The sequence below is a fragment of the Erpetoichthys calabaricus genome, chromosome 14 (assembly GCF_900747795.2).
Source record: "Erpetoichthys calabaricus chromosome 14, fErpCal1.3, whole genome shotgun sequence".
NCBI lineage: Eukaryota > Metazoa > Chordata > Cladistia > Polypteriformes > Polypteridae > Erpetoichthys > Erpetoichthys calabaricus.
The window spans coordinates 35,319,551-35,335,519 of record NC_041407.2 but is presented as its reverse complement, the minus strand read 5'-3'; the positions used below and the strand labels follow the sequence as shown (position 1 = coordinate 35,335,519).

The 15,969-nt window shown below is 35.6% G+C and overlaps 1 protein-coding gene across 1 annotated transcript in view; it reads right to left on the bottom strand.

Annotated features, from left to right (window-relative positions):
- The window catches only part of LOC114643479 (E3 ubiquitin-protein ligase rnf213-alpha-like), a 367,913-nt gene that overhangs the window by 208,646 nt on the left and 143,298 nt on the right, over positions 1–15,969 (bottom strand). Inside the window, 5 exon segments of the mRNA XM_051918940.1 lie at positions 4,219–4,378; positions 4,490–5,109; positions 5,399–5,548; positions 6,186–6,359; positions 9,407–9,596. Of these exon segments, the coding sequence (XP_051774900.1) occupies positions 4,219–4,378; positions 4,490–5,109; positions 5,399–5,548; positions 6,186–6,359; positions 9,407–9,596 (1,294 nt within the window).

Sequence of the window (15,969 nt, the reverse complement as noted above, 5' to 3'; positions counted from 1 at the left end):
GTTCAAAAATGAATGGCAGTATATTTTCTATCTTGACTAAAAGCACACTACATAAAAGATACAAAGCATTTTATAACTGCCAATTACAATCATCCCATTACTCTTTTTTTAACACCCTAACCTGTTAAAGTTTGGGTTTAAAGGCCGTAGCGATACTACTGTGGTTTTTATATTATTACTAGCTGTGTAAGCCCGTGCTGTAAAAAGCTTGGGGTCCTAGAAACTATTGAAATCATCAGGGAAAAAAAATGAAATGTAGAGATGTCAGGTAATTGAAAGGAAGTACTATGGGCATCTCTCTCCTAGGTGGTTTTGTTTTGCCCGATGTGCTTGCCTCGCTTGTGTATTAGTGGCTAAGCGAGTGCCTCTTTCTTCAGAGATTTCGTTTTGCCAATATGCTCGCCTCACTTGTGTATTAGCAGCGGGAGGGACAAGTAAAAGGGATACCATTTTGCCAATGTGCTCATCTCGCTTGTGCATTAGCGGCTAAGCGAGTTTCTCTCTCTTCTCTGCAGTTTCACTTTGGCAACAGAGTTGCTTTCTTTGAGCTTCCTGCTGTAGCCTTGCATTTCCGGGCTGCCTTGCACTTCTGGGCCAGACAGACAGACACACACACTTCCATGTGTAGACGTTTATATATAAGAAAACTTCTTTTCAAATTTTGTATTTTTTTTCAAAAGGATAGAAGAGTAAACAGTTTATTTGAATTAATATATGTGAAATAGGATGTTTTAATGCATTATATTACAATTAACATTTAGCTGGAGTCAGTACACTTTTTTTAGCAAATCCAACTCTAACTCAATAATTGCTTCTGACTCCAACTCCACAGCCCTATTTCTATTGGGGTCAACAGTAATGCAAATAAATAATTTGCAAAGCTCACACATGTAACCCTTATATACACATACACATAAAGACAGACACATTTGCTGGTACCTATAGAGCTCCTTGAAAAAGTGCTGAAATACTCCTGAAAATTAATTAAAGGAAAAGCAATTGTCCCATGAATACCTGCATGCCTTTGAAATTTCATCCAGTAAAGTAAAGCAAGTGCAAAAAGATAAAGTATTGCTTATTCTACAAATATATTCTAAAATGACATGGACACATTTGTTGGTAACCCAGAAAACAAAATAAATAATTGGATTAGAGTGATTTTTCAAACTAGCTGTTTTTAGTTAGTAAAACACATGTCTCCAATTGGGCGGTCAGCCATTCAGCCTATTTAAATGGAGAAAAGTAGGCAGTCTACTGTTTGGTATTATTAAGTGTCCCATACTGAACATGGACCAAAGAAAGCAAAGGAGAGAGTTGTCTGAGAAGATCAGAAAGAAAATTATAGAAACACATGGAAGGCTATAACACCTAAGCTGCTTGATGTTCCTATGACAACGGTTGCAAATATTATAGTTATATTATATTATAGTTTAAGAGCCATAGAACTGTAGCCTACATACATAAACATGGTGGGAAAACTGACCCCAGACTGGGCAGAAGGATAGTGAGAATGGTAGATAAATCAGTCAAGGACAACTTCCAAAGAGACACAAGCTAAACTCCAAGGTCAAGGTCCATCAATTTCTGATCGCACTATCCATCGCTTTTGAGTGACAGTGTACTGAATGGAGGACTCCACTGTTGAAAGAAAAACATAAAAAAGCCAGAGTGGAATTTGCTAAAATGCATATTAACAAGCCCCAATGCTTCTGGGAGAATCCTTTGAAAAGATTAAATAAAATTGAAGCCTTTTACATTAGCTCTATTGCACAGAAAAAAATTGAAGCTTTCAAGGAAAAGAACACCCATACTGTGAAGCATGGAAGAGGCTCCATTATATTTTGGGGTTGCTTTGCGGCATCTGGAAAGGGATGCTTTAAATTTATTCAGGGAACAATGAAATCTCAAGACTATTAAGACACTCTGTTGCGAAATATACTACCCAGTATCAGAAAGCTCTGTCTCAGTCTCAGGTCCTAAATCCTCCAATAGGATAATGAGCCAAAACACACAGCTAAAAGCACTGAAGAATAGCTAAGAACAAAACATTAGACTATTCTGTAGTGGTATTCTTTGAACCCGGATTCAAATCCTATCAAACTTCTATGGAAAGAACTGAAACATGCAGTCAGGAGAAGGCACCCTTCAGACCTGACACAGCTGGAGCAGTTTGCTCAGGAAGAGTGGGCCAACTACCTGTTGACAGGAATTATTTGTTTGCAGTGATTGCCTCTAAGGGCTGTGAAACAAAATATAAGGTTAAGGATCCTATCATTTCTGTCCAAACCATTTTCATTAGTGTTATTATATGTAATATTCTGTTCAATGAAAACTCTAAAGCAAAGCCTGATTTTTGCTGAATATGGAATAAACAATGATGGTTGTCAATTACTTTTGCCAGTTTAAAGTTATTTCAGAGACAATTGTGGATTCTTCTTTTTTTGTGGAGGGGTACCAACAAATTTGTGTAGTATACACTGTCCACCATAATGTTCATGACAAAGACTTCTTTTTCCTTGATTTACCCCTCTGCTCTACAATTTAAAATTACAAATCAAACAATTCAGATGTGATTAAAGTGCATATTGCAGACTTTCATTTAAGGCTATTTGCATACATTTTGGTCACACCATGTAATAATGACAATATTTTTTATTGAAAAGTGTTATTGTTGAGTTCACAGTGTTTGGTATTCTTTTTAATGATTCATAGCTTTCCATTTCCTTTGATTCACAGTAGAGGTGTGCGCTATATTATTAGAAATAAGACACCGGTATAAATCTGTAAACCATTAGAAATTTTTGTATGTATCATATTTATGATCCAGGTGTCCAGGATGATTCGCAGTTGTATCACAAATTCTGTTATTTGTTCAGGATTTTTTTGTCATTTTTGTATTTTATTGTAGGTTATTGTCTGTTATTCTAATCCAATACTTTGTGGTCCTTGCATTTATCTTTATACAGTGTTTTAAGCTGATATTCTTTTGAATATCCAATATTGTGTATCGGATCTTTTTCTGCTTTTCCATGTTACTCATTCTGAAATTCTATATAAATAAAATGTTAACTGTCAGATAATAATAGTAATAATACAGGGATCTGCCAACACAGTCTACATGTGCCTAAGGGATTTTTAAAGAGGTTATGACTGTGTACTTATGGCATCTTGTGGGTGGTGCTTCAAAAGTAAGTTTTGTGGGATGTTGTATGACTTTTGGTCCCTATAAAGTTACTAATTCTTTTCAAAGTGTGCACTGGGAAATATAAAGGGCGTGCTTTGACTGTTTTCCAGCTCACGAGTTTCATTTTTCAAGGTGTGGTAAATAAACTGGGCAATATCTTGCTTGGAAAGCTAAGGAATGCATCACTGCTGTTATCCAATGTTGTTGTTCTCTTGGCCTTATAAGACTGTGACACTGCAGGCACTGGAATGGTTTACAGGAAAATGTGATGCAAATGGAATGAAAATGAGCATCTCTAGATCTGAAGTCAAAGTGGCTTGTTCTGTTCAGGTAAGGGGTGAGCATTTGCTCCAAGTGTAGGAGCTCAATATCCTGGGTGATTATGACACTGCCCAACAGACTGATGCCCCAGTAACAATTTACAAATGTTTTGTAATGAAGTGAGATTTATGTCATTCAGGGCAAGCTTTCAATTTATCACACACTTTACACCATCTCTACTATGATCACTAGCTCTGGGTCTGACTGAAAGAATAACATCTTAAGTACAAGCAGAGGAAATAAGGTTAATATGCAGGGAAACAATCTAGACATAAACAATAGAGCACCTGAATCAGAATGTTTTATTTCTGCAGAAGATAACCTCTTTCAACATGCCATACCAGTCTGCCTGAAAGAGCTGAGGGTTAATACAGACATTTACACACATAGTCTACAAAATACATGACTGGCTAAATAATACATAGCTATGATTTAGTATTACATAATTCCCTTAATAATGGTAACAGTACTTAGTGACTAAGTAGACCTTTTCTAAAGCTGTAACATTAACGATGTACTCCCATAAGCTAAGTGAAAATAAAACTTTTGTTAAATCCCATGCTGATATTGATTCTCCTAGTCCCTTCGCATTTTTTATTACATGTGATAGAATCCCCACCCTGTCAAAAACAAAGTTCAGACCCTAATTTATATACACTAGTAGCTGTTAACTAATTTTAAAATAACAATAATAGTAATACATGAAACCTCACCTTCAAGAGACTCTTTTACCCAGTTAATTAAGTTTTTTCTATTTCCCAATTCAAGTAAACACTTTCGCCGTGTGTCTGTAATGTCTTCTAATATTTCTTTAGCCTTAATAAGCTCATTATCAATGCGATCAAGGGTATCTTTTTTGAAGTCTTCCTGAGTCTGGGAAGAGAAAAAGGAAAAGAGCAGATCCCAAAAAATAATAACTTACATAATGTAAAATACATATAGTAACAACATTTTATAGTTAAAAATTCCAAACTTGTGACTTACCACATTCAAAAGTGTCTGTAATATTTTAAAATTTCCACCGAGTCCAAGTGCTTCTTTTACCTCAAGAATGACATTAGCTGATTCCACTGCAAGATGCAACTGGTGATACTGCTGGATTTGTCGAACTCGATTAGTAACCCACATCATGTTGCTGTCTTTTTCTAGTCTGCTCATAATTTGAAGATCTTTAGTAAGATTTTCATACAAATCTTTATAGTCTTTAAATACTGTATCCACTTCCTCCAATGTGATAGATGCATTCTTAATTCGTTCAAAAATGCAGCAGTATTCCTCAAAACAAGGTTCAAAAATTATGTCTAATACCTCTTCTGCAGTAGTGATACTCAAATCTGGGTCAGGAAAAATCTCATTTGTGTTAGTATCTGTTACTGCCAAGGTTTTTGCTTTATTCTCCCAAAAGATTTGAAAGATATGACAGTCTTTGAAAGTGTTGATTTTTTCAGCCATGTCTCTAATTTGATCATTCAAATTAAAGTAAGAAACAGTTCCTGGACTTTCAGTGTAAATAACATTATCCAGTAGATGTACTTCAACTGCTTCATCTAGTTTTTCATCATCAATATTTTGACAAGCCTTTTCTTCAAGAAATTCTATGTCCACTGTAAAAAATGTTTTCAATAATAACATTAAATAAAACATAGTAAATACACAATATTGATTGAACAATGAATTCTTATTTCAGCCAAATATAGCTTTAACAGAACATCATGTTTAAAATATGGCAAATAATTTTAAGGCTGGGTAAACCTAATAAGAAAAAAACAAAACATGCTTTCCCACTGCTCCTGATCTTAAATCTATATAACATATCTAAGTTAAAAATGTATTCATTTTTCCAACAAAAAAATCTCAAAATAACCATCAGCATCAAATTTAATTAAAAAATACCTTTCACGTATTCGTTGATTTTCCTACACATTGTAAGAAAGCTGGTCACCAATTCTTTTTCATGCAAGACAGCACAAAGTTCATTTTCACGCCATTTAAGAATTTTCTTCATAATGTTTTCATCTTTACATCTTTTATTCTCAGCATGGCCTGTGGAAATATAAAATGAATGTTAAAAGTGATATTTATTTAAGTAACTATAATCCACCTTAGACTGCAGTTGTATCATCTATTCATATAATTAAGGTTCTATGCATATAAACTCGTACTGACAGGAGTAAACCAGCCATAAAAAAATGACCAAAGATGCCACAAGAGTCCATCTCTCTGGCTCTAAGGCTAAAGCTAAGGATCTCAGCTGGTATCTGGAAAGTTGCTGCCAGAAGGGATCCTACTCTTTTGGGCTCTTGACCAGGCCTTTAACCTAAAAGGGACCCTGTACAATGCCTGACTCTGTGCTCTGAATTGTAAAGGTCATGTGAAAAGGCAGTTTCCCTTCAGGGATTAAAGTATATCAAATAAAAAAAAAATGAACACATATATCACCCACCATGTGTAAAATGTCTAAATGTTGTAGACAATTGTTTAAGAATAGTCAACATTTAATGGCACATTAAAAAAAATCTCATATATTTATGCCTTTAATAAAAAAAAAAAAAACAAGCTGGTTATGTTTGTAAATTCTTCAGAACATGGGCGAAAATGCCCAAGAGGAGTCCCAGAAGCATCTAGTTAAAATATCATGTAAAATATTTGTTTAAGTTGAATAAAAGATTTAAGTACTTACATAATTTAAGCAAAACAAGAAATTCATCCTTTCTCTTTAGGATCTTCTTTAAATACTTTATCTCAATATTGCCTTGAATGAACTGCTCTGCTATGGCTGTAAAGGCAGAATTTGCTACAGCAATCAGCTCATTGGCATTGTCTGTTAGATTTTCAATGATTTTCCCATCAGCACCTGTAGAGCAAGCAGATGTAAACAAATACCTAAAAGATCAATGGTAACACCACAAAAAATAAAAAAATAAATAAACATCAACCAGCATTATAAATACCATGCAATTAGTCTCAGATATGTGTGACTGATGAAAAACATTCCACTATGTTATTTTGCCAGTCGATTGCTTGCATGTGTGGAGAAACCATGTATGTATGCATGCATGTATGGTGTTGCTAGAAGGGCAACACCTAGCAAGGCTTCTTTCAAGTAGAAGAAACCAAATATTTGGTATAATTTTGACCTTGGAAATGTCACAATGCTAGCAAAACATCTCCAACCATTTGTTTTTTCCAACTGCAAACAAATTTCCTTCTGGAATAATAAAATCTACCTAACATTAATAGACCTACTACCCTGACACAAAGATGTGAGGTATTACTCTATTTGCTCTGGTGTATGTAGTACAATACAAACACTATTTTCATCTCATCTGATCAAAGAAAATTAACAGTCACAGGCTTTTACCAAATTCCAGAGGCTCTACTTTGTTGACTGCACTTAATAAAGGCCTTTATTATTATCCCTTACAACCAATCATTGCAATCTAGTTCAGGGTCACAAAGGTCCAGATCCTATGCTGACAGCACAGGGCATAGAGTGGGAAACAGATCTGAACAAGAAGCATACAATGCCCCATATAAACAGTATTTTTTCCCTCTTCTCCTTCAGCTTTACTAGCCAAGTGAAAAAAAAAGCATGGGAGGACACAACTGAGTTCCTCCAGGTAGAGATGAACTTAAAATGGTTAATAAACATTTATTTCCTGTTCAAATGTTTTCTTGGACCACTTTTGTTATAATAATTTAATAAATTTACAGATTTCTCAGCATTAAAAAGGCGTATTAAGAGTGCTACTCTATGATCCTTCAGCACTTATTTTTATAATTTATTACAACAATTACAGTATATATGGGAATGAATTGTATTAATGATTGCTCATTTCATGGACTGAGACATTTGAGTGTATAAACGTTCAAATAAAGTATTGTTCTGTATTTTCATCTGGTCTCCCAAGAATTACTTCTTTGAAAATACAGAAAAGTTTTTTCCACAACAAACACTGTGAAATGAACATTTAAATAAAGCAATAAAACAACACAGGCAACAGCAACAATATAATTTGTGAACTTACACCGCTGAATGAATTGGCACTGAAGATGCCATTTGCAGATCTTATAATTCTGTTGATAGTGTGCAACTACAGACCTACTGAGATTTATGATAAAAAGCTCAAGTCCCATAAAGTAAATAATGAAAACTAAGTTACATTCATTGAATTCTGTTAATGTAAAATTAAATTTGAATTAAAGATTCAGCTCATCTGTACAATTTTCATATTTCTTTCCTCTCAGATACTAAACTAACAGTATATACCAATCAGTCACAACATTAAAACCAACTGCCTATTATTATATAGGTCTCCCTCATGCCACCAAACCAGTCATGATCCATTGACTCCACAAGACCTCTGAAGATATCCTGTGGTATCTGACATGAAGACATTAGTAAAAGATCCTTTAAGTCCTGTAAGTTGCAAGGTGGGGCTTCTATGGATTGGACTTGCACATCCCACAGATGCCCCATCGTGGAGAATGAACTCTAGTCAGTTTCCTCAAACCATTCCTGAATAATTTTTACAGTGTGGCAGTACCCATTATCTTACTGAAAGAGGACGCTGCCATCAGCAAATACTGGTGCCATGAAGAGGTGTACGTGTTATGCAACAATTGTTAGGTATGTGGTACGTAAAATCCACATGAATGCCAGGACCCAAGGTTTCTCAGCAGAACACTGCCCAGAGCATTGCACTGCCTTTCCCAGGTAAATGACTCAAATGCACCTGGCCATCCCCATGATCTAAAAGAATACATGATTATTCAGACTAGACCAACTTCTTCCATTGCTCCATGATCCCATTCTTACACTCACATCCGCATTATAAACGCTTCTGGCGGTGCACAGGGGTCAGCATAGGTATTCTTATCATTCTGCGGCAATGCAGCCCCCATACACAGCAAGCTGTAATGCACTGCGTGTTCTGACACATTTCTCTCATTGACAGCATTAAGATTTTTAGCAATCTGTGCTACAGTAGCTCTTCTATGGGATTGGATCAGACGAGCTAGCCTTCACTTCCCACATGCATCAATGAGCCTCAGGCATCCATGACTCTGTCTTCTGTTCACTGGTTGCACTTCCTTGGACCACTTTTGATAGGTACTAACCACTGCATACCGGGAGCACCCCACAAAACCTGTTTTGGAGATGATCTAACCCAGTAACCCAGCCATCACAGGTTGGCCTTGTCAATCACTCAGATCCTCATGATTGCCCATTTTTTTTGCTTCCAACACATCACCTTCAAGAACCGTCTGTTCACTCGATTCCTAATATATCCCACCCCTTAACAAGTGTCACTGTAACAAGATAAATCAATGTGATTCACTTCACCTATAAGTGGTTTTAATGTTTTGACTGATCGGTGTATTAAAGTAAGAATTTTTCTAGCTGATCAACAAAACAGTGTTGATCTTGCCAAATCAAAGAAACAAAAGAAAACTTTCAACCATTTGCTAAAAAAAGAAGAAGTGTGAAATTTGTAAATATAAGGCTACCTTACTATTTCACACAATTTTCTTATGGTGTTCCATCTGTGTAGGAAATGGGTAGACCCTCTGTTTGCAAATAATCAATTATGTGAGGGTTGGGGTAGATCACCTGCTCACAATTAATCTATAAAGATAAATGCCGCCCCCCCCCCCCCCCCCCTGTTGATATCTAATTTAATTTTTAACAGTTTAATTTTTTTTTTAATCTGGGGGGCAGCAGTATGAAAAAAAAAAAAAAAAACACTGATTTACAAATAAAAACTCCAGTCAAATTGATCAAATGCACAGGACAATAATTATATGAAAAAAGCATTAGGGATAGATTACTTTTTCAAGGCATTTATAATGCCCTACCTGAATATTTGCTTTAAAAATAAAACATTTTTATAAAAATACCTTGAAGCTGGAAAACATTCTTCGCAGCAGACCATCCAAGCAAATGCTCAACTACCACATCATAACCATCAAGAAACTTTCCTTTATTGTCTTTAGGCCAAGACTTTTCAATAATCTTGGACACTAGTTCACCAAACTTGTACAGGTCATGCTTCTTAATCAGATCAAATAGTTTTGCTTCAGACTTTTCCTGATAACACAAAATAAAAATATGTTTTCCTTAACAGCATTTTCAACTTACCTTAAATTAAAATTAATAGATCAATTCAACAATGCACAAAACCTTAGAAACAATATGCTTCTGCCCAGCTTCAATCAAATTGTAAATAAAGATGTAAAATAGACAATAGCAAAAATTCTCATTTAAAAATTAATACCTATTTCATATATTTTGAGGAAAAGGGCATATGGTGTGGAAGCAGAATTCACAGATTCAAAATGTCTTCACCTTGCATCACACTAATCTGTGCGTGTCTATACAATATTGTAGGATTTTCAAACTGTTGTCTTATATTCACACCTCACTCCTAGAAACATCTATTGTCACTAATGAAAATGATTGCATATCTTTATCCAATGACAAAAACCAAGTTACTTGTTTTCAAATGCAAGCTCATCTCTGAAACCTGCCTGTCAATTGAATAACCTCAGCAGGTGCATCACTCTCTAGTCTCCTGATGATTGGAGAAACTGGATTCATGCTTCATTTAGAAAAGATTCCCTTTGCCCACAAACTGCCACAATCAAAGAAATAGTGCAGAAATACCAACTTCACACTATGTGGCATGTTTACTTCTAACTGGTCAAAAACATTGTCTCATCTTTGGTTGCTACCAGGTGCTGGAAAATATAACGCCAGTACCAGTGTTTCCTTTAACTAAACTGGGATATTTGAAGTCTTCTGATGACTTCTGATGGAAGCATTTGTATTGGAACTTACTCTGAGTGGTTAAAAAATTATTATTTAACAAACACCTTTACACAAAGCAGTTTATACAAATCAATATATATAAAAATACATGAGAAACTTGCATGAATCTCCAAAGTTAACAAATGATACAGAACACAAATCTAACAAGAAGACAGCTCATTGAGGGCAAAGGAGTATTGCTGTAGACAGAGAAGGAGCGGTGTGGTACCTAAGCCATCCCAAGATATTTTGGAAGAAGCATACTGTAAAGGGGCACATGCTTTCAATTAACAACATGTAAGATGGAACACAAGTGCTTTAAAAGGTTTGCTGAAATTATGTTCAGCCTAAATTGTGACAAAGCATTCAAACTTGTATTATTGGTTCAAAGGGCAATCCTAAAATGAGTAAGAAAAACACTTTTTGTCTTTACATTGCTTGCTTGTTTAACACACTGGATTATTGTTTCTCTTTTTTCTTAACCAGATGCCATCCCAGGAGAAGCTGAAAATTTCATCTGAAACAAGCATGACAAAGTTGAGAACTGATAGGATTTTGCAGTATGGGAAAATAAGAGCTTGAAGCAGATATATAATGACCCACTGCAGTAACATGAACAACTGACTCCACAGAAATCTGCAACCAACTATGACCCCAAAACAAGTGAGCTTCAGACCTCTGATTTATAAAGTTAAGCATTGTGTTATGCATCATCAATAAATAGGAGTTTTCTCATTTTTACTATACTGTACTTGGTGGAAATAAATAAAGAGAAGAAACAATAATTGATTAATGCATGATAAAAATAAAACTGATTTTGATTTCAACAAGGTAATATAAATCTGTAGAAGATTATTCCTGCCACTTAAATTTTTTTATAGCATTATTTCTCAATAATTATAGCATTAATTCAAAATTTTTATTTCATTATTTAGCTAATACTTTGGTTGTCTGGTGACACCTGCTGAGGGAGAGGTTAAGAATGCATGTAGAATATAATCAAGAGACAAGAACTGAACAAAGGTTATGTTTATACATTTAGTCTCATTCAGGGTAAAGTTTACTAACTTTAATATAGATGTTTTAAATTATATGCACAGTTGTAGCACAGAGCTAGTATTCCTGCCTCACAGCAACAGCTGTCAGATGTTGATTTGGGCATGTGCACAATGACATCAGCCCTAACAGACATTATCTTTGCAAAAACAACATAAATATTGCATAATAATGCGATTTTGCACAGCAAAATAATGCAATTATGTTTGAAAATGATGCAATAATTATTACAAAATAATACAGTACTTTTGTGAAATAATATTTTTTTTTCAGTGGCAGGAAAAAGCTTCCATATAAATCTACACATCAAAAAAAAAATCTAAGATCAAAATTCATGAGCTATTTCCACTAAAAATATCACTGTATAAATATATAACAGTATTACTGTATAAACAGTAATATTTCTAAAGAAAAACATTATACCACATTACTTTCAAGACAGTTATATTGTTACAGAAGGGCACTACAAAACCTATTCACCAGCAAACAAAGAACAGGTAGCACATTATCAGTCAGGAACTGTCTTGGCAAACATGGTATTACAATTTACAGTCAAATGAAAAAGTTTGGGAACCCCTCTCAGCCTGCATAATAATTTATTCTACTTTCAACAAAAAAGTGAATCTCTTTCATTTCCTAGGAACATCTGAGTACTGGAGTGTTTTCCAAACAAAGATTTTTAGTGAAGCAGTGTTTACTTGTATGAAATTAAATCAAATGCGAAAAACTGGCTGTGCAAAAATTTGGGTACCCTTGTAATTTTGCTGATTTGAATGCATGTAACTGCGTAACACTGATTACTTGCAACACCAAATTGCTTGGATTAGCTCGTTAATCCTTGAACTTCATAGACAGGTGTGTAATCATGAAAAAAGGTATTTAAGATGGTCAATTGCAAGTTGTGCTTCCCTTTGACTCTCCTCTGAAGAGTGACAGCATGGGATCCTCAAAGCAACTCTCAAAAGATCTGAAAACAAAGATTGTTCAGTATCATGGTTTAGGGGAAGGCTATAAAAAGCTATCTCAGAGGTTTAAACTGTCAGTTTCAACTGTAAGGAATGTAATCAGGAAATGGAAGGCCACAGGCACAGTTGCTGTTAAACCCAGGTCTGGCAGGCCAAGAAAAACAGAGGAGCGGCATATGCGCAGGAATGTGAGAATACTTACAACCCACAGATCATCTCCAAAGACCTGCAAGAACATCTTGCTGCAGATGGTGCATCTGTACATCGTTCTACAATTCAGCGCAATTTGCACAAAGAACATCTATATGGCAGGGTGATGAGAAAGAAGCCCTTTCTACACTCACGCCACAAACAGAGTCGCTTGTTGTATGCAAATGCTCATTTAGACAAGCCAGATTCATTTTGGAACAAAGTGCTTTGGACTGATGAGACAAAAATTGAGTTATTTGGTCATGACAAAAATGGCTTTTCATGGCAGAAGAACAACACCGCATTCCAAGAAAAACGGTGGAGGTTCCATCATGCTGTGGGGCTGTGTGGCTAGTTCAGGGACTGGGGCCCTTGTTAAAAAGTTGAGGGTCCGATGTATTCAACCCAATATCAACAAATTCTTCAGGATAATGTTCAAGCATCAGTCACAAGGTTGAAGTTATGCAGGGGTTGGATATTCCAACAAGACAGTTCAAAATCTACAAAGGCCTTCATGCAGAGGGAGAAGTACAATGTTCTGAAATGGCTGTCACAGTCCCCTGACTTGAATGTCATCGAAAATCTATGGGATGATTTGAAGCAGGCTGTCCATGCTCGGCAGCCATCAAATTTAACTGAACTGGAGAGATTTTGTATGGAAGAATGGTCAAAAATACCTCCATCCAGAATCCAGACACTCATCAAAGGCTATAGGAGGACAGCGTCTAGAGGCTGTTATATTTGCAAAAGGAGGCTCAACTAAGTATTGATGTAATATCTCTGTTGGGATGCCCAAATTTATGCACCTGTCTAATTTTGTTATGATGCATATTTTCTGTTAATCCTATAAACTTAATGTCACTGCTGAAATACTACTGTTTCCATAAGGCATATCATATAGTAAAAGGAAGTTACTACTTTGAAAGCTCAGCCAATGATAAACAAAAATCCAAAGAATTAAGAGGGGTTCCCAAACTTCTTCATATGACTGTATTAGGATAAAGAAATTGATAAGATATATAAAGATCAAATAAATGTCTAGTGGCACGCACTAAGATTGGGAATCAACTTCAGGGCTCATTGGATAGTAATTACCCTCTGAGCCAGGAGTTGGTGCGGTCATCCAATGCCTCTCTTCTACCTCCCTCTGCAGAAAGAATGACTGACGAATTGTCTTCCGATGACATCACTTCTGGTTTCTGATCATCCGATTTCCCACCCCCCACCCCATTCTCGAAGTCTCTCTATTATAAAAGAAAATTTTGAGACAAGACTATTGCCAAGAGATTTTTTCAAGTCCCACCCTCCTCTCAATCATTTTCAACCATGCACACAATCCTCTCATCTCTCATTCGTGTGAATGTTTTTGTCAGACACAGTTCCTGTGCTCTCAACTCTTATAAATTTTTACGTTTTCCTCACTTTAAGTTCCCAATAAAGGAAGACTTTTTATGTCCAAATCTTATTAAAGAATTTTATCCTGAAGGGTTATCAACAGAAGAAATGAGTACATGCAATCCTAGCACTGAGAAACAAAGTCAAACGAATTAACGAGAAAATTGCCAATCAGTTACATGGCAAATTGGTTAAATGCGTATCAATAGACTATGCTGAAACAGTTGGTGGTGATGTTGTGGAAGATGCATTCGTATAATGCAACGAATACCTCTAACGCAACATGAAACACAATTTTCTTTCAATTTATTATGTTTTACTATTTTTACTATGGTTAATTACTCGCTTTAATGTAAAATAGTTAGTTCTATTATGAATATGTAACAATTCCCATGAAAATAATCTACAGTTTAGTGATTGGCAATAATGGATATAATGAGGTTATTAGAAATAAACTTGATGCATTAGGATTAAAAGTCAATAACTGTTGACTGTGCCCTGAATTTTGATTAAAAGTCAAGAAGAAGGTAAAAAATTTAGGGGTAACTGTTGACTGTGCCCTCAATTTTAAATCATATATTAATCAGATCATTAGGAAGAGATATAGCAAAAGTTAGACCTCTTATATCATTGAAAGATGCTGAGAAATTAGTTCACACTTTTGTTTTCAGTCGAGTAGATTACTGTAACGCACTCCTCTCAGGACTACCCAAAAAAGACATAAATCGATTACAACTAGTACAGAATGCAGCTGCTATAATCTTAACTAGGGAAAAGAAAATCCGAGCATATTTCTCCAGTTTTGATGTCACTACACTGGTTACCGGTGTCATTTAGAATTGACTTTAAAATACTGCTTATGGTTTATAAAGCCTTAAATAATCTTGCTCCATCTTATATTTCGGAATGTCTGACACCTTACACTCCAAATCGTAACTTTAGATCTTCAAATGAGTGTCTGCTTAGAATTCCAAGAACTAAACTTAAATGAAGTGGTGAGGTGGCCTTCTACTGTTACGCACCTAAAATCTGGAATAGGTTGCCAATAGGAATTCGCCAGAGTAATACAGTGGAGCACTTTAAAACACTGCTGAAAATACATTACTTTAATATGGCTTTCTCATAGCCTGATTTTAGCTTAATCCTGATGCTCTATATATTCAATTTATTATCCGTACTAACCCCTACTCTCTCTTATGTTCTTTTTTCGGTTTTCTTTGGTGGCAATCTGCGCCACCACCACCTAATCAAAGCACCGTGATGTCCCTACATTGATGGATTAAAGACCAGAAGTCCACGTGACCGTCATTGTCAAGTCCTTCCATGAGAACCCTGAATGCCATGAGGACTGACTAATGTCATTTATGTTAGGTAGAATGCCTAGAGGGGGCTGGGAGATCTCATGGCCTGGAACCCCTGCAGATTTTATTTTTTCTCCAGCCGTTTGGAGTTTTTTTTTTTGTTTTTTCTGTCCTCCCAGGCCATCGGACCTTACTTTTATTCTATGTTAATTAGTGTTCTCTTATTTTAATTCTTATTTCTTCATCATGTAAAGCACTTTGAGCTACATTATTTGTATGAAAATGTGCTATATAAATAAATGTTGTTGTTGTTATAGTTAGTTCTATTATGCATATGTAACAATTCCCATGAAAATAACAATCTGTTTAAATTGTTCATCCGTTTCCCCATATGTGAGTGGCAGATCCGCGAAGTGGCTAGTGCATAGCGCCCACCCGGGGGTTGGCGAGCGAAGTGAGCAGGGAGCAGAGCCCCCTAGTTTTCTATATAAACCACCATCTTTGAACAGCTGGATGACGACTGCCTGAAAAGACTTGTCATGTCCTTTTTGTTTTCTAAAACTTCATCATAATATACGAGGATCACTTTGGTCCCCAAACCTTTGTCTTTTTCATCTGTTCTTTTACATTAGATATACTTGTTGTTGAATGAAACAACCATGACAGCTGAAATATGAGAGATTAGAAGTATACTGGTTGTTGAGAGAATCTAAAAAATACTGAAGCATAAACATTGCCAACTTAAAG